This window comes from Musca autumnalis, unplaced genomic scaffold (assembly GCF_047663935.1).
Source record: "Musca autumnalis isolate F117 unplaced genomic scaffold, ASM4766393v1 scaffold_5, whole genome shotgun sequence".
Classification (NCBI taxonomy): Eukaryota; Metazoa; Arthropoda; class Insecta; order Diptera; family Muscidae; genus Musca; species Musca autumnalis.
Window position 1 is genome coordinate 198,058,194 of NW_027412088.1, and position 23,131 is coordinate 198,081,324.

Sequence of the window (23,131 nt, forward strand, 5' to 3'; positions counted from 1 at the left end):
ATTCATAAGGGCACCTGGCTGTCTCCAGATCAAAGAACAAGTAATCAAATTGATCATTTTGTGATAGATGGAAGACATTCATCGAGCGTGTTGGATGTACGCTCGTTTCGAGGTGCAAACATAGAGTCAGACCACTACCTTGTTGCAGCAAAAGTACGTACCAGATTAAACGTAGCAAACAAAGTGCGAACAGACACAACACGGAAGTTGGACATCGGTAAGCTGCAACCACAACAGATAGCCACAGCATATTCACCTCAACTAGCCCAATTGCTTAATGAGAGCACTCCTCGCCCCGATAACATATCAGGACAATGGCAAAACATGCAAACAGCCGCAAAATCAGTACTTGGATACCAGAGACCTTCACCAATGAATCCATGGTATGACCAGGAGTGTCGTGCTTCTAACGAAGAGGAAAATGCGGCATATAGGCCTACTGTACAATCCGTAGCAACGCGTAGCGCACGAGAGAGATATAGGGAGAAAAGGAGAGAGAAGAAACGTCTTTTCCGCGGGAAAAAGAGAGAAATGGAAAAGCGGGAGTGTGAACAAATCGAGATGTACAGGAGACACAATGAAATCCGAAAATTCTACCAAAGAGTGAAACATCAAACTGATGGCTTTGGAACTGGCACATCCTGCTGTAGAGACCAGCAAGGTAATCTGGTAACTGATACAGATAGTGTGCTAAGGATATGGAAAGAGCATTTTTCCAAACTGTTGGTATCCAATAGTAGCAAACTCGACAAATATACCACAGATCCAATCCCAGAAGATGGTATTGAATGTATACCACCTGGCCAAGATGAGGTAAAGACAGCAATAAACCGGCTGAAGAATAATAAGGCAGCAGGAGCTGATGGCCTACCAGCCGAGCTGTTTAAAATCGGAGGCGACACGCTGATAAGTTGTATGCATCAGCTAGTTAGCTCCATCTGGCAGGATGAACGCGTACCCGACGATTGGAACCTGAGCATCCTGTGTCCCGTCCATAAGAAAGGAGATAACCTTTATGCTCAAACTATAGGGGCATAAGTCTACTCCCTATGGCCTACAAGATAGTGTTAGGGGTATTGTGCGAACGACTAAAGCCCATGATCAACGAAATAATTGGATCATACCAATGCGGCTTTAGACCTGGCAAGTCCACAATTGACCACATATTTCCCCTGGGGCAAATCCTGGAGAAGACCCAAGAGACGCAGGTCGACACCTATCACCTTTTTGTCGATTATAAAGCAGCCTTCGACAGTCCGCTGCGCTTAAAGGTATTCCAAGCCATGTCTGAATTTGGTATTCCCGCAAAGCTCATCCGGCTTTGTAAAATGACTTTAACTGACTCGAGGTCCTCAGTTAAAATAGGAAAGAACCTCTCCGAAGAGTTTGGTACCAAAAGAGGTTTCAGACAAGGAGACAGCCTTTCGTGTGACCTCTTCAACATCCTGCTAGAAAAGGTTATACGAGAGGCAAACGTCAAAAGAAGTGGCACAATCTACACCAATAGTCACATGTTACTTGATTATGCTGATGACATAGACATCATGGGACGATCAGTAAAAGAAGTAACTGATACCTTAATGAAGGTCGAAGGAGAATCTGCTAAAGTGAGTCTGGCGGTAAACGGCAGGAAGACCAAGTTGATGGTGTCGACGCGCAATGAGTCCATTGAGATCGGACCAACTGTTGAAGTTGGTTCGTATAATTTTGAGGTAGTAAAAGACTTCGTATACCTCGGCACCACCGTAAACACAACAAACGACATCAGTTATGAAATAAAAAGAAGAATTGTATTGGCCAACAGATGCTACTATGGCTTAAGTAAGCATTTCAAAAACAAAGCCACAACTCGTCAAACAAAAATAACGCTTTACAAAACACTGATACTACCCGTGCTGATGTATGGTTCCGCAGCCTGGGTACTTGCGCAAGCAGATAAGGCAGTGCTTGGTGTGTTTGAGAGAAAAAATTCTTCAAAAGATCAACGGAACAATCTGCGTTGACGGTGAATATCGACGTCGTATGAACCACGACATCAATATAGTTGGACGTATCGAGATACAGCGATTGCGTTGGCTAGGCCATATAATGAGAAAGAGCGATGATGAACTCGCTAAAAAAGCGTATAAATACGGGCCTCATGGCGGTGCACACAGAATTGGCACAGATGGCGCAAACAAGTGGATCCAGAGATGACAAGGCGCGGTATTCCAAAAAGCGAAGCACGAAACAGAGAGAATTGGATATCTTTTCTTAGTTCGGTCTATGGAACAAATGTTCTGTAATGGGCCAGCTAAGTAAGTAAGAAAATTTCGGCATTTAGGGTTAGTGGTCGAAAAATTTTTGCTCCTTAAATTGGGGCAGGAAAGGAAACTCATTATTACATTTTAGTTAAAAATTATTTTTTGGTGGAGGGTATAAAAGATTCGGCCCGGCTGAACTTAACGACTTTTTATTTGTTTCAATTAAACTCCACTCAGGTCATATCATTAAATTAAAATTAATTAATTAAAAATGTGGTAAAAAATGGTCTCTGCCTTAAAAGGCAAAATAAAATTATCATTTATTTTTTATTGAATATTTTTTTTGCAATAATTTCACTTGATTCCTTTACACCTCTTCCCCCACCTTCAATCTCAAAGCAAAACCAGTAAGGAAAGGATCAAAGTCGGGCGGGGCCGACTATATGATACCCTACACCACTGTGAATATGTAAAATATAAATCGGAGCTATATCCAGATCTAAACCGATTTTGATATAATTTGGCACATTTATTTCCAGACCGAATTCAGTCACACATTCCAAATATCATTGAAATCCGACTTATATAGCGTGTTTGGAGCAGCAAATACGCGAAATCGGCCGAAAATATATATGGGTGTTATATCCAAATCTGAACCGATTTCGATATAATTTGGCACATTTATTTCTAGACTGAATTCAGTCACACATTCCAAATTTCATCGAAATCGGAAATATATAGCGTGTTTGGTACAGAAAATACGTGAAATCGGCCGAAAATATATATGGGAGCTATATCCAAATCTGAACCGATTTTGATATAATTTGGCACACTTATTTTTAGACCAAATTCAGTCACACATTCCAAATTTCATCGAAATCGGACATATATAGCGTGTGTGTTACAGAAAATACGTGAAATCGGCCGAAAATATATATGGGGGCTATACCAAAACTTGGAGCGATATAGCCCATCATCGAACTTGATCTTCCGACGGCTACAAAAATGGTATTCCCCCATTTTCAGCGAAATCGGTCAACAAATGCGACCTGTATGTTGCGAACGGACGGACGGACGGACGGACGGACATGCATAAATCGACTCAGAAAGTGATTCTATGTATATCCCTAGAAGGAACTATGGGTCTATCTCGCTTCCTTTTGTATGTTACATACAAATGCACTAACACATAATACCCCTTACCACATAGTGGTGTAGGGTATAAAAACCCGACAGCAGAGCAATGTTTTAAATAAATTATTACGAAAAATAAATATGCATCTCCTCCTTGATTAATCCTTTACACAAATTGAATACGCTGACCACCGCAGCATCATTCTTTGGTCAATTTCAGTCGCACCGCCAATCGTTTACATTTCCATATCAGTTGCGTTTCCAAAATACTAAAAGACATGGCGACCAGGACCAAGCCCAACAACAAATAGGCACAGCATGCAAACAATTGGATTTCGGGTCCTTGAAAGGTGCGCATTGGCACAAAGTCACCATAACCAATTGTTGTCAGGGTAACAAAACAAAAGTAGGCACCATCGATCAATGACCAATTTTCCCACAGAGCAAAGATAACCGTGCCCAGGCAAACATAGAATACCAAAATGACAAGAACCAATATCAATGGGACCTGAGGTAATTGTTGTTGTTGTTGGGAACTGCATGTGGAATCACCGCCACCATATGAAACCAAAGAATTGTTATCCCCCATATCGTCGTTGTTGGTGGAATGTAAAAGTTTATCAGTCTGTTGTTGTTGTAAATCTTTTAGTTTATACACATTTTGTTGACCCTCCATAAATTCATCCTCATCATCCTCTGAGGTATCCTGATGGTCACGATAACAAATTGCCGAATTTCGTCGTTTGGGTGTTACATGGAGATTACATTCTCCTTTATGGTTGATTATCATTGATTTGCGTTGTATCGTGGCAGCAGCGCCCGAAGAAGGCGGTTGTGTGGTGGTCCTTTGAAAACTGCTGGTGTGCCTTTGGAAGGTAGCCGCTGTGGCTTGTAGAAAACTACGTGTAGACGATTTATCTTCATGGGTGCTGGTTGCCGTGTTACAGGTTAGCAAGGGTACACGTGAGGGGGTTCCATGTGGGCAGTTACTGTAATGAAAGAAGATGAGAGAGGGATAAAGGATTATTTTTTATTTTCCGCAAATAACCAAAATGGAGCAATTTTTATTTATTTTATAAAAGGGCAAATTGCCTAATGTTTGTTTTTGTTGTTGTCTTTTGTTATTGTGTTAAAGAGCCTTGCATAGAATTTAAATTTGCTAATTCAATTAACATATGTGGCGGGAAGGTTTATTTATTGGTTGTTTCAACAAAGGATTAGGGTCAATTAGTAGGAAAAAGGATCGTTACAAATTTGATTTTTATTTGCGTTGTACTATTTTTTTAATTTTAGGTATTTCTTTGTTGCATTGAAATCCCTCTGATAAAAATAAACATAAATAAGTCAATGAAATAAGTTCCAATTTTTTTACCCTCTGCTATGAAGAAAATTTAAGGCTTTAGTAACAGTCAAATTGGGGAGATATACATTATTGTTTAGCGACAAACACCATAAAGATGTAGCCTCCCACTTTGCCAGATATCTTCTTAACAAAGAACTATAAGGACCTCAAAATACCAAGTTACACCCGGTTCCGTAGCAAGACTGGTTCCTCTTCTTCTTCTTATAGAAAACCGGGAGGTCTTCTTAAAGTAGACCAGGTGGTTTTCTTATAGAATACTAGTTGGTTTTCATATAGAAGACCAGAGCGCCTTCTTGTAGCAAACCAAGAGGGTTTCTTATAAAAGGCCAGGAAGTCTTATCATAGAAGACCAGGAGGTTTTATATAAAAGACTAGCAGTGCGATTCCCCAACACATTTTTAGAGTTACCGACAAAAAACTGTAAAATTAAAAGCAAAATTATGTATGAAAAGTTCAAAGGAAACTTGGCAGCACTCTTGCTTTCGATAGACATTTGCTGCGTTCTTTTTTGGTCGCTAACTTACCGTAAATTGCCCTTTATTACGACGTTATAATCGTTTTAATTTTAACAATTTTTGTCGGTAACTCAACCTATTCTCTTAGAATAGCACTTCTGGAAGTCTTTTTATAGAAGACCAGGAAGTTTTATATGTAAGACCAGGAAGTCTTCGTACGGAATACCATGAAGTCTTCTTATAGAAGACAAGAAAGATTTCATATAGAAGACCTGGAAATCTTCTTGTTGAAGAACAGGAGGTTTTCTTGTAGAAGACTAGAAGGTATTCTTATATGTCTTCTTATAGAAGACCAGTATGTATTTTTATGGAAGACAAGGAGATCTTTTCATAGAAAACCAAGAGGTCTTCTTATAGAAGTCTAGGAGGAATACTTATAGATAAGGCCTTCTTATGGAAGTCCACGAGTTTTGCTCATAGAAGACCGATAGGTCTATGTATAGAAAACCATTAGGTCTTCTTATAGAAGTCCAGGACATTTTTATGAAGAAGACCTGAAAGATTTTTCATAGAAGAACAGGAGGTTTTCTTATAGATGCCCAGGGGGCTTTCTTATAGAAGACCAGGAAGTATTTTTTATCGAAGACAAGGAGCTATTTTCATAGAAAAACATGAAGTCTTCTTATAGAAGACTAGGAGGTATACTTATAGAAGACAACGTGGCCTTCATATAGAAGTCGACGATATTTATAGTCGCACCGGTGACTTATAGAAGACTTCTTGTAGAACACCAAGGGGACTTCTTTCCTGACCAGAAAGTATCTTATAGAAAACCATGAGGTCTCTTGTAAAAGACCTGAAGGATTTCCTATAAAATATTGATAAGTCTGTGTATAGAAAACCCGTAGATCTTCATATAGTAGTCCAGGTGGTTTTCATAAGGAAAACCTGTAAGTCTTTTCAAAGAAAACAAGAAGGTATTCCTATAGGAGACCAGGAGGTCTCCTTATAGAAAACCAGGAGATCTTCTTATAGAATTTCTGAAGGTCTTATTATAGAAGACCCTTTCTGAAAGGAAGGGTGCTTCTATAGATCATTTTAGAAAGAAAAGTTGCTCCTGTAGACCCTTTCTGAAAGGAACGGTGCTTCGATGGACATTTTCTGAAAGAAAGGGTGATTCGATGGACCATTTCGGAAAGAAAAGGTGCTTTGGTAGACCCTATTTGAATCAAAGGGTGCTTCAATAGACCCTTCCTGAAAGAAATAGTGCTTCTATGGACCCTTTCGGAAATGAAGGGTGCTTCTATAGACCCTTTCGGCAATGAAGGATGTTTCTACAGACCCTTTCTGAAAGAAAAGTTGCTTCGATAGACCCTTTCTGAAAGAAAAGTTGCTTCGATAGATCCTTTCTGAAAGAAATGTTGCTTCTATGGACCCTTTCTCAAAAAAAGGGTGCTTCGATAGACCCTTTCTAAAAGAATGTGTGCTTCGATAGACCCTTTCTGAAACAAATGGTGTTTCGATAGACCCTTTCTTAAAAAGGGTGCTTCGATAAACCCCTGCTGAAAGGAAGGGTGCTTCGATAAACCCCTGCTGGAAGGAAGGGTGCTTCGATAAACCCCTGCTGAAAGGAAGGGTGCTTCGATGGAGTCTTTCTGATAGAATGGGTGCTTGGATGGACCATTTCTGAAAGACACTTTCTGATTCGATAGAACATTTCTGAAAGAAAGGGTGTTTTTATAGACGCTTTCTGAAAGAAAGGGTACTTCGATAGACCCTTTCTTAAAAAGAGTGCTTCGATAGACCCTTTCTTAAATTTGTGCTTCGATAGACCCTTTCTTAAAAAGGGGTGCTTCGATAAACCCCTGCTGAAGGGAAGGGTGCTTCGATAGACCCTTTCTGAAAGAAAAGGTGCTTCGATTGACCCTTTCTGAAAGAAATAGTGCTTCTATAGATCCTTTCGGAAATGAAGGGTGCTTCTATAGACCCTTTCGGAAATAAAGGGTGCTTCTACAGACCCTTTCGGAAATCAAGGGTGCTTCTATAGACCCTTTCTGAAAGAAAAGTTGCTTCGATAGACCCTTTCTGAAAGAAAAGTTGATTCGATAGACCCTTTCTGAATGAAATGTGGCTTCGATGGACCCTTTCTCAAAAAAAGGGGCTTCGATAGACCCCTTCTCAAAGAAAGGGTGCTTCGATAGACCCTTTCTAAAAGAATGTGTGCTTCGATAGACCCTTTCTGAAACAAAGGGTGTTTCGATAGACCCTTTCTGAAGGAAAAGTTGCTTCGATAGACCCTTTCTGAAAGAAAGGGTGCTTCGATAGACCCTTTCTTAAAAAGGGTGCTTCGATAGACCCTTTCTTAAAAAGGATGCTTCGATAAACCCCTGCTGAAAGGAAGGGTGCTTCGATAGACCCTCTCTGAAAGAAAGAGTGCTTCTATAGACCCTTTCGGAAATGAAGGGTGCTTCTACAGGCCCTTTCTGAAAGAAAAGTTGCTCCGATAGACACTTTCTGAAAGAAAAGTTGCTCCGATAGACACTTTCTGAAAGAAAAGTTGCTTTGATGGACCCATTCTAAAAAAAGGGGCTTCGATAGACCCTTTCTGAAAGAAAGGGTGCTTCGATGGACCATTTCTGGAAGAAATTGTGCTTCGGTATACCCTTTTTAAAAGAAAGGGTGCTTCGGAGTACCCTTTTTAAAAGAAATGGTGCTTCAATAGACCCTTTCTGAAAAAAGGTGCTTCGATAGAACCTTTCTAAAAGAAATCGTGCTTCGATAGACCTTTTCTGAAAGAAAGGGTGCTTTGATAGACCCTTTCTGAAAGAAAGGATGCTTCGATAGAACCTTTCTAAAAGAAAGAGTGCTTCGATAGAACCTTTCTAAAAGAAATGGTGCTTCGATAGACCTTTTCTGAAAAAAGGGTGCTTTGATAGACCCTTTCTAAAAGAAGGGGTGCTTTGATAGACCCTTTCTAAAAGAAGGGGTGCTTTGATAGACCCTTTCTAAAAGAAGGGGTGCTTTGATAGACCCTTTCTAAAAGAAGGGGTGCTTAGATAGACCCTTTCTGAAAGAAAGAATGTTTCGATAGACCCTTTCAGAAAGAAAGGGTGCTTCGATAGACCTCCATTCTGAAAGAAAGGATGCTGCGATAGACCCTTCTGAAAGAAAGGGTGCTTCGATAGACCTTTTCTGAAAGAATGGCTTCTTCTTTCATAAAGGGTGCTTCGATAGACACTTTCTGAAGGAAAGGGTGATCCGATGGACACTTTCTGAAAGGAATAGACCCTTTCTGTATGAAAGGGTGCTTCGATAGACACTTTCTGAAAGAAAAGTTGCTTCGATGGACCCATTCTAAAAAAGGGACTTCGATAGACCCTTTCTAAAAGAAAGGGTGCTTCGATGGATCATTTCTGGAAGAAATTGTGTTTCGGAGTACCCTTTTTAAAAGAAATGGTGCTTCGATAGACCCTTTCTGAAAAAAAGGTGCTTCGATAGAACCTTTCTAAAAGAAATGGTGCTTCGATAGACCTTTTCTGAACGAAAGGGTGCTTTGATAGACCCTTTATAAAAGAAAGGGTGCTTCGATAGAACCTTTCTAAAAAAAAGAGTGCTTCGATAGAACCTTTATAAAAGAAGGGGTGCTTTGATAGACCCTTTCTGAAAGAAAGAGTGTTTCGATAGACCCTTTCAGAAAGAAAGGGTGCTTCGATAGACCTCCATTCTGAAAGAAAGAGTGCATCGGTAGACCCTTTTCGGAAGAATCGGTGCTTTGATAGGCCCTTGTGAAAGAAAGGGTGCTTCGATAGACTCTTTCGAAAGGAAAGGGCGCTTCGATAGACCCTTTCGGAAGGAAAGGGCGCTTCGATAGACACTTTCTGAAATAAAGGGTGCTTTGATAGACCTTTCTGAAAGAAAGAGTGCTTCGATAGACCCTTTCTGAAACAGAGGGTTCTTCGATAGACCTTATCTGAAGGAAAGGGTGTTTCGATAGACCATTTCTGAAAGAAAGGGTGTTTCGATGGTCCCTTTCTCAAAGAAAGGGTGCTTCGTTAGACCCTTTATAACAGAAAGGGTGCTTCGATGGACCCTTTATAACAGAAAGGGTGCTTCGATGGACCCTTTCTAACAAAAAGGGTGCTTCGATAGACCATTTCTGAAAGAAGGGGTGCTTCGATGGACCCTTTCTAACAAAAAGGGTGCTTCGATAGACCCTTTCTGAAATAAAGGGTGCTTCGATAGACCCTTTCTGAAATAAAGGGTGCTTCGATAGACCCTTTCTGAAATAAAGGGTGCTTCGATAGACCCTTTCTGAAATAAAGGGTGCTTCGATAGACCCTTTCTGAAATAAAGGGTGCTTCGATAGACCCTTTCTGAAATAAAGGGTGCTTCGATAGACCCTTTCTGAAATAAAGGGTGCTTCGATAGACCCTTTCTGAAATAAAGGGTGCTTCGATAGACCCTTTCTGAAATAAAGGGTGCTTCGATAGACCCTTTCTGAAATAAAGGGTGCTTCGATAGACCCTTTATAACAGAAGGGGTGCTTCGATGGACCCTTTCTAACAGAACGGGTGCTTCGAAAGACCCTTTATAACAGAAAGGGTGCTTCGATGGACACTTTCTTATAGAAAGGGTGCTTCGATGGACACTTTCTTATAGAAAGGGTGCTTCGATAGACCCTTTCTGAAAGAAATCGAAAATTTCTGAAAGAAGGGTGCTTCGATAGACCCTTTCTGAAAGAAAGATTGCTTCGATAGAGCCTTGCTGAATGAAATGGTGCTTCGATAGACCCTTTCTGAAAAAATAGCTTCTTCTTCTTCCTAAAGAAAGTGTGCTTCGATAGACCCTTTCTGAAAGAAAGGGTGCTTCGATAGAGCCTTGTGATTGAAAGGGTGCTTTGATAGACCCTTCTGAATGAAAGGGTGCTTTGATAGACCCTTTCTAACAGAAAAAGTGCTTCGATAAACCCTTTCTGAAAGAAATGGTGCTTCGGTAGACCCTTTCTAACAGAAAGAGTGCTTCGATAAACCCGTTCTGAAAGAAAGGGTGCTTCGGTAGACCCTTTCTGAAAGAAATGGTGCTTCGGTAGATCCTTTCTGAAAGAGTTCCCTTATTGAGATCTTCCATAGGCAGAAGACTACATTATTAAGGTATTCTGTAGACAGAGTTTTTCTGTCTACATTTTTAGGGAAACATAAAAGTTTTTTATAGGAAAACTCCTTGATTTTACAGTATGTCTTAAATTCTTCTACGATTTTTTTAAGAATGCCAGCTATTTTTCTCAATGAACTTCATGGCGAAGCACCTTTCCTTCATTACTTGTACGCCAACACCTCGTTGCAAAAGTGTTTTGCACCTAACAGTACCAATTGCTTCCACACAACATACATTGCTTGTGTTTACCTCACGTTTTGTTAAATTCAAGCCTCCATCAATTATTCTCCGTTTTTAATTGCTTTCCGTACAATCCTTAATTGCAGGATTCTAAATCTCAATTGTTTTCGTCTAAGCTTCTCGCCAAATAGGCATTAATTAATTAAGTGTTTAAGGTAATTGTTATAAGCTCCGTTAAACAACTCCTTTTCGCCCTACACCCTCCCAACTTCATTCTTGCTCACTTTCAACTCAATCTAATTCGAGAAAAAAAGAAAACCTTATGTTTTTCATGCTCAAATGCCTCGAACATGTGTTCTCTTGGTGAAAAAAGATTTATGATAATCAAGTGATACTTTATGGTCTTATGTTGACGGGCAAAGAAACGAGAAAAACAGCAGCTAAATTACATTACTATAACGGGGAATGAATGCTTTGCTGTAATGGCAAGCAACATTGTGAGCAACCTTTTAGCATTACGCTGCTCCTTCCTCCCCTACCATTTATTAATGCAGCTGTTTAATGGCATAACTTACAAGCTACTTTACAGCAATTGATTGTGATAGGTGGCAGTAGGGTAGACACAACTTTCCACACCACTGGCATGATGCTGTGTCCCTAATAAAGTATGTGTTGTGCATCAGCGTTCTTTCATTGGCCTTTTTCCATTTTATTTCCCAACATTTGACTGGCTCTCCACTCTCTCCTCCGTGGTGTCCATGTTTTGTGTTCGGGTATTGTTGGAAAGTGTTGGTAATTAATTGTAACTTGAGCTTGAATCGGGTCAATTAATTGTCTTCTCACTCTCGCTCGCCATTTTTATATTACATTGCTCTGCTCTCTTGTTGTCGTAAATATAATTTCATACTTTCATTTATTCATTCTATTGCTTTATTTTGTGTTTTTGTTGTTGATGATGATTTTTATGTTGCCACCGATACCCATCTTCCTTCGCTTGTTTGTGTACGCCTGACTGGCTTTGTGTTATAAAGCATTTGCCATTTAATCGGTTAGATTGCTGCTGCAGCGTGAGTGTTCTCACAGCACATAGCAATATAAAGGGATATGGAATGGCAAATTGTGGAGCGTCAAATGAGAACCGAATGTTTTCAAGAGACGTTTTGATATCTCTTTATCTGTTGGGACTTGTGAAAATATGCCTTATTTTTTCACAGCTCTTCTAAAGGAAGAAAAGAGGTATTCTAGAAAAGATCTTCTATTTACAGTTAAGAGGTCTTCTAAACGAAGACCCGAGGCCTATATGAAGACTAGACGCCGATATGAAGAGAAAGGCCTTCTATACGAAGACTAGGCGTCTTCTTAACGAAGACCAGGGGTATTCTTTACAAAGACCAGGGGTATTGTTTACGAAGACAAGGAACTTCTTATAGAAGACCTATACGAAGATCACATGTCCTCTAATTGAAGACACGAGATCATCTATACGACCACAGGTCTTCTATGGGAAGGTCTGTCATAGGTCTTATATAGAATGACCAAGACAAACTGTTTTCTATAGGAAAACCAAAGAGGTCTTCTATACGAAGACCACAGGTCTTCTATACGAAGACCACAGGTCTTCTATAAGTCTTATATAGGAAGAACAAGAGTCTTCTATAGGAAGACCAAGCGTCTTTTATGGGAAGACCAAGGGCTTACTATAGGAAGACCACGGGTCTTATATAGGAAGATCACGGGTCTTATATAGGAAGATCAAGGATCTTCTATTGGAAGACAAAAAATCTTCAATAGGAAAACCAAGAGTCTTCTAAAAGAAGACCAAGGGAAGATCAAGGGCATTCTATAGGAAGACAAAGGGTATTTTATAGGAAGGCCAGAGGTCTTCTCTACGAAGACCAGAGGTCTTCTATACGAAGACAAGAGGTCTTCTATACGAAGACCAGAGGTCTTCTATACGAAGACCCGAGGTCTTCTATAGGAAGACCAAGGGTTTACTTTAGGAAGACCAAGGGTCTTATTTAGGAACACCAAGGGTCTTCTAGAGGAAAGCCAAGGATCTTCTGTATGAAGGCCAAGGGTCTTCTATAGGAATGCCAAGGGTCTTCTATAGGAAGACCAAGGGTCTCCTATAGGATGACCAAGAGTCTTCTTTTATAGGAAGACCAAGGGTCTACAATAGGACAACCAAGGGTCTTATATAGGATAATCAAGGATCTTCTATTGGAAGACAAAAGGTCTTCAATAAGAAAACCAAGGGTCTTCTATAAGAAGACCAAGGGAAGATCAAGGGTCTTCTATAGGAAGACCAAGGGTATTTTATAGGAAGACCAAGGGTCTTCTATAGGAAGAACAGAGGTCTTCTATACGAAGACCAGAGGTCTTCTATACGAAGACCAGGGGTCTTCTATACGAAGACCAGGCGTCTTCTATACGAAGACCAGAGGTCTTCTATACGAAGACCAGAAGACCAGTGGTCTTCTATAGGAAGACTAAGGGTTTTCTTTAGGAAGACCAAGGGTCTTATATAGGAACACCAAGGGTCTTCTAGAGGAAGGCCAAGGATCTTCTGTAGGAAAGCCAAGGGCCTTTTATAGGATGACCAAGGGTCTTCTATAGTAAGACCAAGGGTCTTCTATAGGAAGACAAAGGTTCTTCTGTAGGAAGACCAAGGATCTTCTGTAGGAAGCTCAATGGTCTCCTATAGGAAGACCAAGGGTCTTCTATAGGAATACCAAGGGTCTTATATAGGAAGACCAAAGGTCTTCTATAGGAAAACCCATGGTTTTCTATTTGAAGACCAAGGGAAGATCAAGGGTCTTCTATAGGAAGACCAAGGGTATTTTATAGAAAGGCCAAGGGTCTTCTATAGGAAGACCAGAGGTCTTCTATACGAAGACTAAAGGTCTTTTATACGAAGACTAGAGGCCTTCTATACGAAGTCCAGAGGTTTTCTATAGAAAGACCAAGTTCTTATATAGGAAGACCAAGGGTCTTATATAGGAAGACCAAGGGTCTGCTAAAGGAAGACCAAGGGTCTGCTAAAGGAAGACCAAGGGTTTTCTATACAAAGACAAGGGTTTTCTATAGAAAGACCAAGGGTCTTATATAAGAATAACAAGGGTCTACTATAGGACTACTATAGGACGAACAATTGTCTTATATAGGATGATCAAGGATCTTCTATTGGAAGGCAAAGGGTCTTCAATAGGAAAACCAAGGGTCTTCTATTTGAAGACCAAGGGAAGATTGAGGGTCTTCTATAGGAAGACCAAGGGTATTTTATAGGAAGACCAAAGGTCTTCTATACGACGACTAAAGGTCTTCTATACGAAGACTAGAGGCCTTCTATACGAAGACCAGAGGTCTTCTTTTCGAATACCAAAGGTCTTCTATACGAAGACTAGAAGTCTTCTTAGCGCAGACCAGAGGTCTTCTTAAAAGTAAAGGGAGTGCAGAGATCATCTTAACGAAGACCAGAGGTCTACTAAAAGAAGACCAGATGTCTGCTAAAGAAATACGATAGGTCATATATATGAAGACAAGGTGCTATCAATGCAAAAACCAGATGTCTTATATACGAGGACCGAAGGCAATATATTCGAAGGCCAGAGGTCAACTATGCGGAGGCCAGAAGCCTTCTGTACGAACACCAGCATTTCTACACTAATACCGTACGAAGAGCACAGCTCTTTTTTATGAAGAGCAGATCTCTTTTATACGAAGAGCTGAGGTCTTCTGAACTTAGAGGTGAGGTCTTCTATGCGAAGAGCTAAGTTCTTCTGTACAAAGACCAGTAGTCTTCCGGACGAAGACAAGTGGTATTCTGTAGGAAGATCAGAGATCTTCTATGCAAAGATCAGAGGTCTTTTATACGAAGCCTTAAGTTTTCTATACTTAGACCGATGTTTTTTATAGGAAGACCTGAGGTTTTCTATATGAAGACCATACCATACAAGAATACCTCTGGTCTTCTATAAGAAAACCTCTGGTCTTCTTCAAGAATACGTCTTCTACAAGTAGACCTCTGGTCCTTTATAAGAAAACCTCCGGCTTTCTATGAGAAGACCGCTAGCCTTCTATAACAAAATATCTAACCATCTATAGGAAGATCTGTGGCCTTCTATAAGAAGTCCCTTGGCCTGTTATAAAAAGACCTCTGGCCTTCAATATAATACCTCTGGTCTTCCTGTAGAAGACCTTTGGTCTTCGTGTAAAAGTGTTCGTATAGAAGACCTCTGCTCATCGCATCGAAGACCTCTGGTCTTCGTGTGGAAGACCTCTGGTGTTCTATAAAAATACCTCTGATACTTTATAAGTCAACCTCTGGTCATGTAGAAGACAACCTCCGTTCATCTATAAGAAGACCTCCGGCTTTGTAAGAGAAAATCTCCCATTCTATAGGAAGTCCTCTGATGATCTAGAAAAAGACCTTTGGAGTTCTAAAGGAAAGCTTATAGCCTTCTATAAGAACACCTCCGCTCTTCTATAGGAAGACCTCCGCGCTTCTATAAGAAGATCACTGGCCTTATATATGATTACCTCTGGCCTTCCATAAGAAGACATCTAGCGTTCTATAAAAAGACATCTGGACTTCTATAAGAAGATAACTGGCCTTCTGTAAGAAGACATCTGGCCCCCTTTACAAATACATCAGGCCTTCTATAAGATAAACTCTGGCTGCTGTAAAAAGACCTCGGGTCTATTATAAGATTACCTCTGGCCTTCTTTAAGATGAGCTCTGGACTTCTCTAAGGAGTCCTTCGGACTTTTATACAAAAAAAACATATGGATTTCTTTAAAAAGACCTGTGGCCTTCTATAAGATGAGATCTGGCCCTCTCCTCCTGAGGTCATAATATTGAAAAGCAGAGGCCTTCTTGTAGACGGCCAGAGGTTTTCTTAAGTTTGCTATAAGAAGATCCAGGGACTTCTATAAGAAGATGTCTGGGGTTCTAAGCCCTTCTACAAGAAGATTTCTGGCTTTCTATAAGAAGATCCCTCGCCTTCTCTAAGAACACCTCTGGCCCCCTATAAGATATGGTCCTTCTATAAGATACGCTCTGGCTGCTGTAGAAAGACCTCGGGTCTAGTAAAAGATTACCTCTGGCCTCCTATAAGATGAGCTCTGGACTTCTCTTCTTCCTCGGGCCTTCTATAAGATTACATATGGCTGATGTAAAAACACCTCGGGCCAACTATAGGATTATCTCTAACCTTCTATAAAATGAGCTCTGGCTTCCTATAAGAAGACAAGACCTCTCTCCATCTATAGTAAGAACTCTTACCTTTTGCAAAAAAACTGTTGGCCTTTTTAGAAGACCTTTTTAAGTCTTGCACTTTCTTCCTCAAACAGATTTTCCACAATTTTGCAAATGGTCCAGTGTTGTTGCATTAGCATTATTACAAATAACCGCAGTTGCCATATAACATGAATACAGTTAACCGAATGAAAGAAGAAAAAAAATGCTGGCAACAGAAAACAAATTACGAACCAGACATTAAAATGAAAATAAAAATCACACTCTGAAATATATTGAAAGGTCATAAAAAGCGGAGAGGGAGAACTGATGCTGGTCGGCGACGACGAGGTAATCGCCACTTTAGTTCTTTATTTGATTTTAATATTTATTTCAACGTAATATTCTGTGGTGCATATAAAAAGAGGGCGTGAAAAACCAGATGCTACAATCATATAAAATTAATTACAATATAATCAAGAATTTATTGAATTAATATTCGAACAGCAAGGGTGGTTGTAGGGTAGAGGACATTGAACTTCCCTGTAGAAGTAGAAGGTTGATCAATAAAAAAAAAGAAAATGAAAGTAATTTTCATTACGTTAATGAAGAATTACACAATTGGGGTTTGGTCAGTTTTGTAAGTCTTAAAGGAATAATTGGGGGTTTTAAATGAAAACGGAACAACATACGCCATCATATCTGTGTGATAAAAGATGCTAATTGTTGCAGATACTTCTAAAGAATTTAGCACTGTCTTATTTGTAGTTAGGTTTTCTTAGATTTGAGGATTATTTTGGTTCAACAAAGAACGAGGTGTTTTCACATAAGCACCTTTTAAATAGACCGAAGTAGGGGTTGACCTTTCAATATTAAAAATCGATGAAAAGTGTTACTCAATTCAATGTCCAAATCAATATTTCGGAACCACCTCTTGTCTTTGAAAGGATGTAAAACAAAGTGTATGTTTACATATGGTCACATATGTATGTATTATATTGACCTCAGCAAACGTCACTCTCACTCTAAGCACAAAGGTCACCTATGCGTATTAGTGACATCACTAATACGCAGCAATTTCCTCTATTTAACAAAATATCTACCTTCCATCATAAATTCGTCATTCAATGTCTACCTCACGATTCCTATGGACCATTTTATTATTTACCTGCTTAAAATTCCAACAACTCCGATATTTGTGGTAATTTTCCGTTCGATTAAGTCTCCTTTTTTGCTACTTCAACAAAAAACCCGAAGAGGAAATGTTGAAGCCCATTAGACCTTTTAACTTAACAATGACAAGACAATAAATCAGGCGTGTCCAACATGACAAACATGGCAACATTGAACTACAATACACTCTCACCTTCTCTCTAACACTAACTACAACTATACCTCTCTACCCTATCACATACCTCTCCACTAATTTTTATCCTTATTCTATTTACTTTACATTCCCAATACTCTTTGGCTTCAGGACAAAGGAACAGCAATAGAATATGAGAGTTGAAGCAAAAAAAGTCCCCAACAACTTTGTGGCATTTAAGCTATAAATATTGAACACCTTTCGGACAACAACAACCATGTTAACAAACGAAATAAAAAAGAGAAAAAAAATTCTCCTGGAAAACAGATGACCATCAACAAAAGGTTGTCGTATAAATATCACACCTTAGGTTACAAAATAATTGTAGGTAGTTGTTTTGTTATTGGTCGAATGCCTGCCTGGCTGCCTGCCTGATTACAAGGACATGGTGTTTGCTATCAAATATATTCGGTTCGTTGCCAGCAACCAGAGATTGACCCAACATAACCAATGGGTCGTATAACATTAAACCGACAGAAGTTTCAATTTGTTGACTAAATGAACTTTGCATTGACAGGGACTTTGTTTTGTGTGGTAACAAAGGAAAAAATATAAGACAAAAAGGATAATCTACGTCATTAGATTAGAGTGGGATGGATCGCAATTGAAGGCAAGATCGGGAGTTCCAAAATCTATTCTAGAACAGAGAAAATGATCTTTACAAACGTCCCTATGAATAGAATGGAAGACCTGGTGTAGATTAGAAGAACCAGTGGTCCTCTATTTTAGATACTAATTTATGTTTTAGAACAAAGAACCTGAGGCCTTCTATTGAATAGAATACCCCGAGATCATCCATAAAATATGAGATCCTCCGTTGCTCTATAGTATATATGGCCCTGAGGTACTGTACATAATAAAATACCCTGAGGTATTGTATAGAATAGAAGACCCTCAGGTCTTCTATAGATTAGGAAACTATAAGTCTTCAATAGAATATATGACCCTGAGGTCTTCTATGTGGAATAGAAGACCTTGTGGTCTTCAATAGAACAGAAATTCTGTGGTCATCAGGTTGAGATTTTCATATAGAAAATCAAAAATCGTCTTGTAGAAGGCCAGAATCTTCTTACATAAGGCCAGAAGTCTCCATATAGACTGCCACGGTGTACTTATAGAAGGTCAGAGGTCTACTTATAAAAAACCAGAGGTCTACTTATAGAAGATCAAAGATCTTCTTTTAGAATGCCAGAAGTCTCGCTATATAAGGCTAGAGGTCTACATATAGAAGGCCAGAAATGTCCTTATAGAAGGTCAAGAGACTTCTTATAGAAAGGCAAAGGTCTACTTAAAGAAGGCCAGAGCATTACTTACAGAAGGGCGAGGTGTTCTTATAGAAGGCCAGTAGTCTCCTGATAGAAGGTCACGGGTAGACTAATAGAAGCCAGAGGTTTTCTCATGGAACACCAGAAGTGTTCGTATAGAAGACCAGAGGTCTTCTTATAGAAGACCAGAGGTTTTCTTATGGAACACCAGAGGTCTTGTTATAGAAGACCAGAGGTCTTCTTATGGAACATCAGAGGTCTTCTTATTGAACACCAGAACTCTTCTTATTGAACACCAGAACTCTTCTTATGGAAGGCCAGAGGTCTTATTATAGAAGACCAGAGGACTTCTTATAGAAGACCAGGGGTCTTACTATAGAAGACCAGAAGTCTCCTTATAGAAGACCACAGGTCGACTTATAGAAGGTCAGAGTTCTTCTAATAGATGACCAGAAGTCTCCGTTTAGAAAGCCAACAAGCTTCTTATGGAAGACCAGAGGTCTTCTTATAGAACACCAGATGTCTTCTTATGGAACACAAGAAGTCTTCTTATGGAACACAAGAAGTCTTCTTATGGAACACAAGAAGTCTTCTTATGGAACACAAGAAGTCTTCTTATGGAAGACCAGAGGTCTTCTTATAGAAGACCAGAGGACTTCTTGTAGTAGACCAGAGGTCTTCTTATAGAAGACCAGAGGTCTTCTTATGGAACACCAGAAGTCTTCTTATGGAAGACCAGAGGTCTTCTTATAGAGGACCAGAGGTCTTCTTATAGAAGACCAGAGGTCTTCTTATAGAATACCAGAGGTCTTCTTATGGAGCGCCAGAAGTCTTCTTATGGAAGATCAGAGGTCTTATTATAGAAGACCGGAGGACTTCTTATAGAAGACCAGAGGTCTTCTTATAGAAGACCAGAGGACTTCTTATAGAAGACCAGAGGACTTCTTATAGAACACCAGAGGACTTCTTATAGAAGACCAGGGGTCTTACTATAGAAGACAAGAGGTCTTATTACAGAAGACCAGAGGTCTTCTTATAGAGGACCAGAGGTCTTCTTATAGAAGACCAGAGGAATTCTTATAGAAGACCAGAGATCTTCTTATAGAAGACCAGAGGCCTTCTTAAAGAAGACCAGAGGTCTTTTTATAGAAAACCAGGGGTCTCCTTATAGAAGACCAGGGGTCTTCTTATAGAGGACCAGGGGTCTTCTTATAGAAGACCAGTGGTCTTCTTATAGAAGACCAGAGGTCTTCTTATAGAAGAGCAGCGTCTTCTATATAGTAAGACCAGAGGTCTTCTATAGAAGACCAGAGGTCTTATTATAGAAGACCGGAAGACTTCTTATAGAAGACCAGGGGTCTTATTATAGAAGACCAGAGGTCTTCTTATAGAAGGACAGAGGTCTCCTTATAGAAGGCCAGATTTCTTATTATGTTTTTAAAATACCTCAGGGTTTCTGGTCTATAGTAGACCACGGAGCCTTATGTTCTATAGAAGTCTACCAGGTTATTTTTGTTTTTTGTTTTAGAAAACCACCGGTTCTTTTATTCTTTGGAAGATCACCGGATCTTCCATTCTATTTTGTGTAAGACTTCAGAATAGAAATCCCTGTCTTTTTCTTTAGAATAGAAGACAATGTGGTCTTCTATTGAAAGAACCTGTATACAAGAATTTTGTGGTCTTCTATTGTATGGAAGAACCTGAGGTCTTCCATAGAATATGCGAGCCGGTGTTTTTTTATAAAGAAAATCCGGAGTTCTTTTGTATAAGGCTCGTTGGTCACTTATAGAATAGAAGACCCGTTGTTTTTCTGTAGAATTCATTCTTTTAATTTCCATCCTACCCTCCTTCGTAATAGTGCCTTCTTTGTGTTCGTTCGCCTCTGATACAAGTGGTCACTTAAAGCAATTTATTTTTAAAAGTTCGATTTTGTTCTCTCTCGTTTTATTGTTCTTTGGTTCATCGATTACTTACCCCAGACGTTGTTGTTCCAACTCTTCTTCATCTTCCATGATGTCGACAACCGTTGCCATAGCTGACGTCCCAACACCTCCTCCTCCACCTGCCATACATTGAGCGTTGGCCATATCTCCTGTTGTCGTCGCCGTTGTTGTTGTTGTTGCTATTGGTGTTTGAGTGGAATGATGGGATGACATGTTTGTTAATGGTGTTAGTGACGTTGTTGAATCACAAGCCGCCACCGCCATAGTTCCAGCGTTGCTGTTGTTTAATGTTGATGATGTTGCTCCTACGGTTACCGAACAAATGGCCGGTGTATTGCTGTACAAATTGTTAATGTTTTGTTGTTGATGATGGGTAGTGTATTGTTGTTGTTGCTGCTGCTGTTGTTGATGTGGGTGTTCATTTGACAAGGTGACAGACTGTGATGTCGTTGGTGTTGCTGTTCCAGCCATTGTAACAGATGGTGGTGCTGTTGCCATTACCGATTGCTGATGCTGTTGTTGCGGCTGTTCACCTCCACTTGTGAATGACGACGCCATAGTAGAAGCCTGTGACTGTGATAAATCATTCCTGCAGGATATATCATTTTCATGCAGCAATGTATTGATCTCTGCCGGTAATGGAGGTTTTGTTAAGAATTTCGCACGTCGAATACCTTAAGAAATGAGGAGAAAAGAAAGAAAAGACAAACCAAAGAAATTTAATAATTTATCAATTCTCCATCAAAAGGAAAAAGTTTTATTAATAAAAATTTTTAACCGCATGCAAAAAATATGTTCGAAACTTCTCCTTAATTTCAATATACGTTTTTTAATAAATCTGCAATAATCAATCATTGGTTTTATGTTACGCTTGTCGTTGCCAGCGTTTATTGAACTTGCAATCACTGTTGGTGTCACTGCTTTTTTTGCCTATTTGAACTATGCCACAGCCATGGTTGGTGATGTAGTAACAATGAAAAAAGTTTCCCAAGCAGCCATCACTTGAAGCTTTTTCAATCAGTTTTATTGCAACACATTTTTCTGGCTTTTGCAAATACTTTTTTTGCCTTTAATGGGTGGGGGTATCGGGCATGTCACGGCTTGTCATCATTATCATAATCAATAAAGTAAATATATTATGAAAATGTGTAAAAAATGGGGGATGTTAGAGGGGGCGGCGGCATTTTTGTAAATTGGCTTGTAGGAAAAATTTGCAAATTTTAATACTGAGAAAACTTTGTACAGCAATTTTGGCTAAATATTTTTGTTTTAATTTCTCTTGAATCTTCAGAATTATAGGTTTCCATTGAAGCATTGATGTAGTTGAGCTGGCTTGACTGAAGACATGTCAGTTCCAATATAAGCAACAATAGCAGCTAACAGAAATACCACACAATCTTCGGTAAACATTTCAAAATAACCTTCAAATGGTCCTTAGTCTGCATTTAATTAGACTTTGCTGACGGAGGTAACCGGTCAAGGAGAATACCGATCAAAATATTCTTGAATTTTATCTAAGTTTTGAAGAAACATTGCCAAGTGCTAGGTTTGGATAAAAGCGATCACCCCCTTAAAGTGTTAACGTGCGCTTTTGTCAGCCAGCCAGACAGACAAATAGACGGACGGACATTGCTAAATTAACTTGAAAAGGATACTGTCTTAAATTCCCAGCAAAATTTATTTGAAGTTGTTCCTTGTGAAGTAGTGATGGAATAGCTTTTTTTGAAGCAGTCCACGCAGAGTCATGAAAAATGCAGTCCGTTCTTCACATTTTGACAATGTCCGATTTGAATCCATTTCATAAATTTTTCACATTTTAGAAATTTCAAAATTTTGCAAAAAAAAAACTTAAAAAGACAAAGAACTTAATTTTTTTCTTGTTAATTATAATAACAGCAATATGTTTGCATCCATAAAAAGTAATTTGTATACAAAAAATAATAAAAGTGATTTCGAACTACATCTTTGTTTGTAGCCAAAGAAGTAGTTGAATCATATGTTGTTGTGATTTATTCACTACAAAGAAGTAATGCAAAATGTGTGCTTAAGAAGTAAATTAGACAGTATCCTCACTGCACCATGCCCTTGTAAAAATCATGACTTCTTTCACGTAAAAAGATGTAGTCCGGAATCACTTGCACTCATGATTTAACTACTTCTTTGGCTACAAACATTCTGCTGGGTTATATAGAATCTTAATCTACTATTTTGATAAGACTTATTTGGAGGCTAAGTCTGTCACACTTTCTGGCTTTCTATAAAAGTACCAACTTACATTATTGTGTTCCGCTGGAAGACTTTTCCATGGTATTCCATAACAAACATTTGTTAACCTTTTATATTAAGAGGACTATCTCTTCCTTTCGATGAGAAGACCACCCCATATTTATACCCTCAGCATCTATGCCAACGAGGGTATATAAAATTTCATACGGGCAAAATGTGCCTCATCGAAATAGTGGTTTTAGACCAAAAGTATGTTTGCACGAAATATGTTTCAGACAATTTGAAGTTGATTTAGCCATGTCCGTCCATCTGTCTGTCTGCCAGGCTGGCTGGATCGCACGATAACTCTCGAACGGATCAACCGATACGGTTCAAAATTTGGCTTTCGTAATATTTTGTCCAAACTTAGTTTAAGTTCGAAGATGGGTTATATCGCTCCACTCCTTCCGGTACCTCCTCCACTAAAGTTCGAAAATGTTCGGAAAATTGGTGTGCACGATAACTCTTGATTTGGCCTATACTTTGCACATCGTGAGATTTCTACCAGACTTAGATGAGGTTCCAAT

At 39.3% G+C, this 23,131-nt stretch overlaps 1 protein-coding gene across 3 annotated transcripts in view; it reads right to left on the reverse strand.

Annotated features, from left to right (window-relative positions):
- Positions 1–1,037: 1,037 nt before the first annotated feature.
- Positions 1,038–23,131, reverse strand: part of LOC141387695 (uncharacterized) — a 368,768-nt gene continuing 346,674 nt past the window's right edge. For all 3 annotated transcript variants that reach the window (XM_073957765.1, XM_073957768.1, XM_073957766.1), the window contains 2 exons: positions 20,371–21,013; positions 1,038–4,366 (listed from right to left, as the gene is read on the reverse strand). In XM_073957765.1, the coding sequence (XP_073813866.1) occupies positions 3,577–4,366; positions 20,371–21,013 (1,433 nt within the window). In that variant the 3' untranslated portion in view covers positions 1,038–3,576. The remainder of the gene's footprint in view (positions 4,367–20,370; positions 21,014–23,131) is intronic.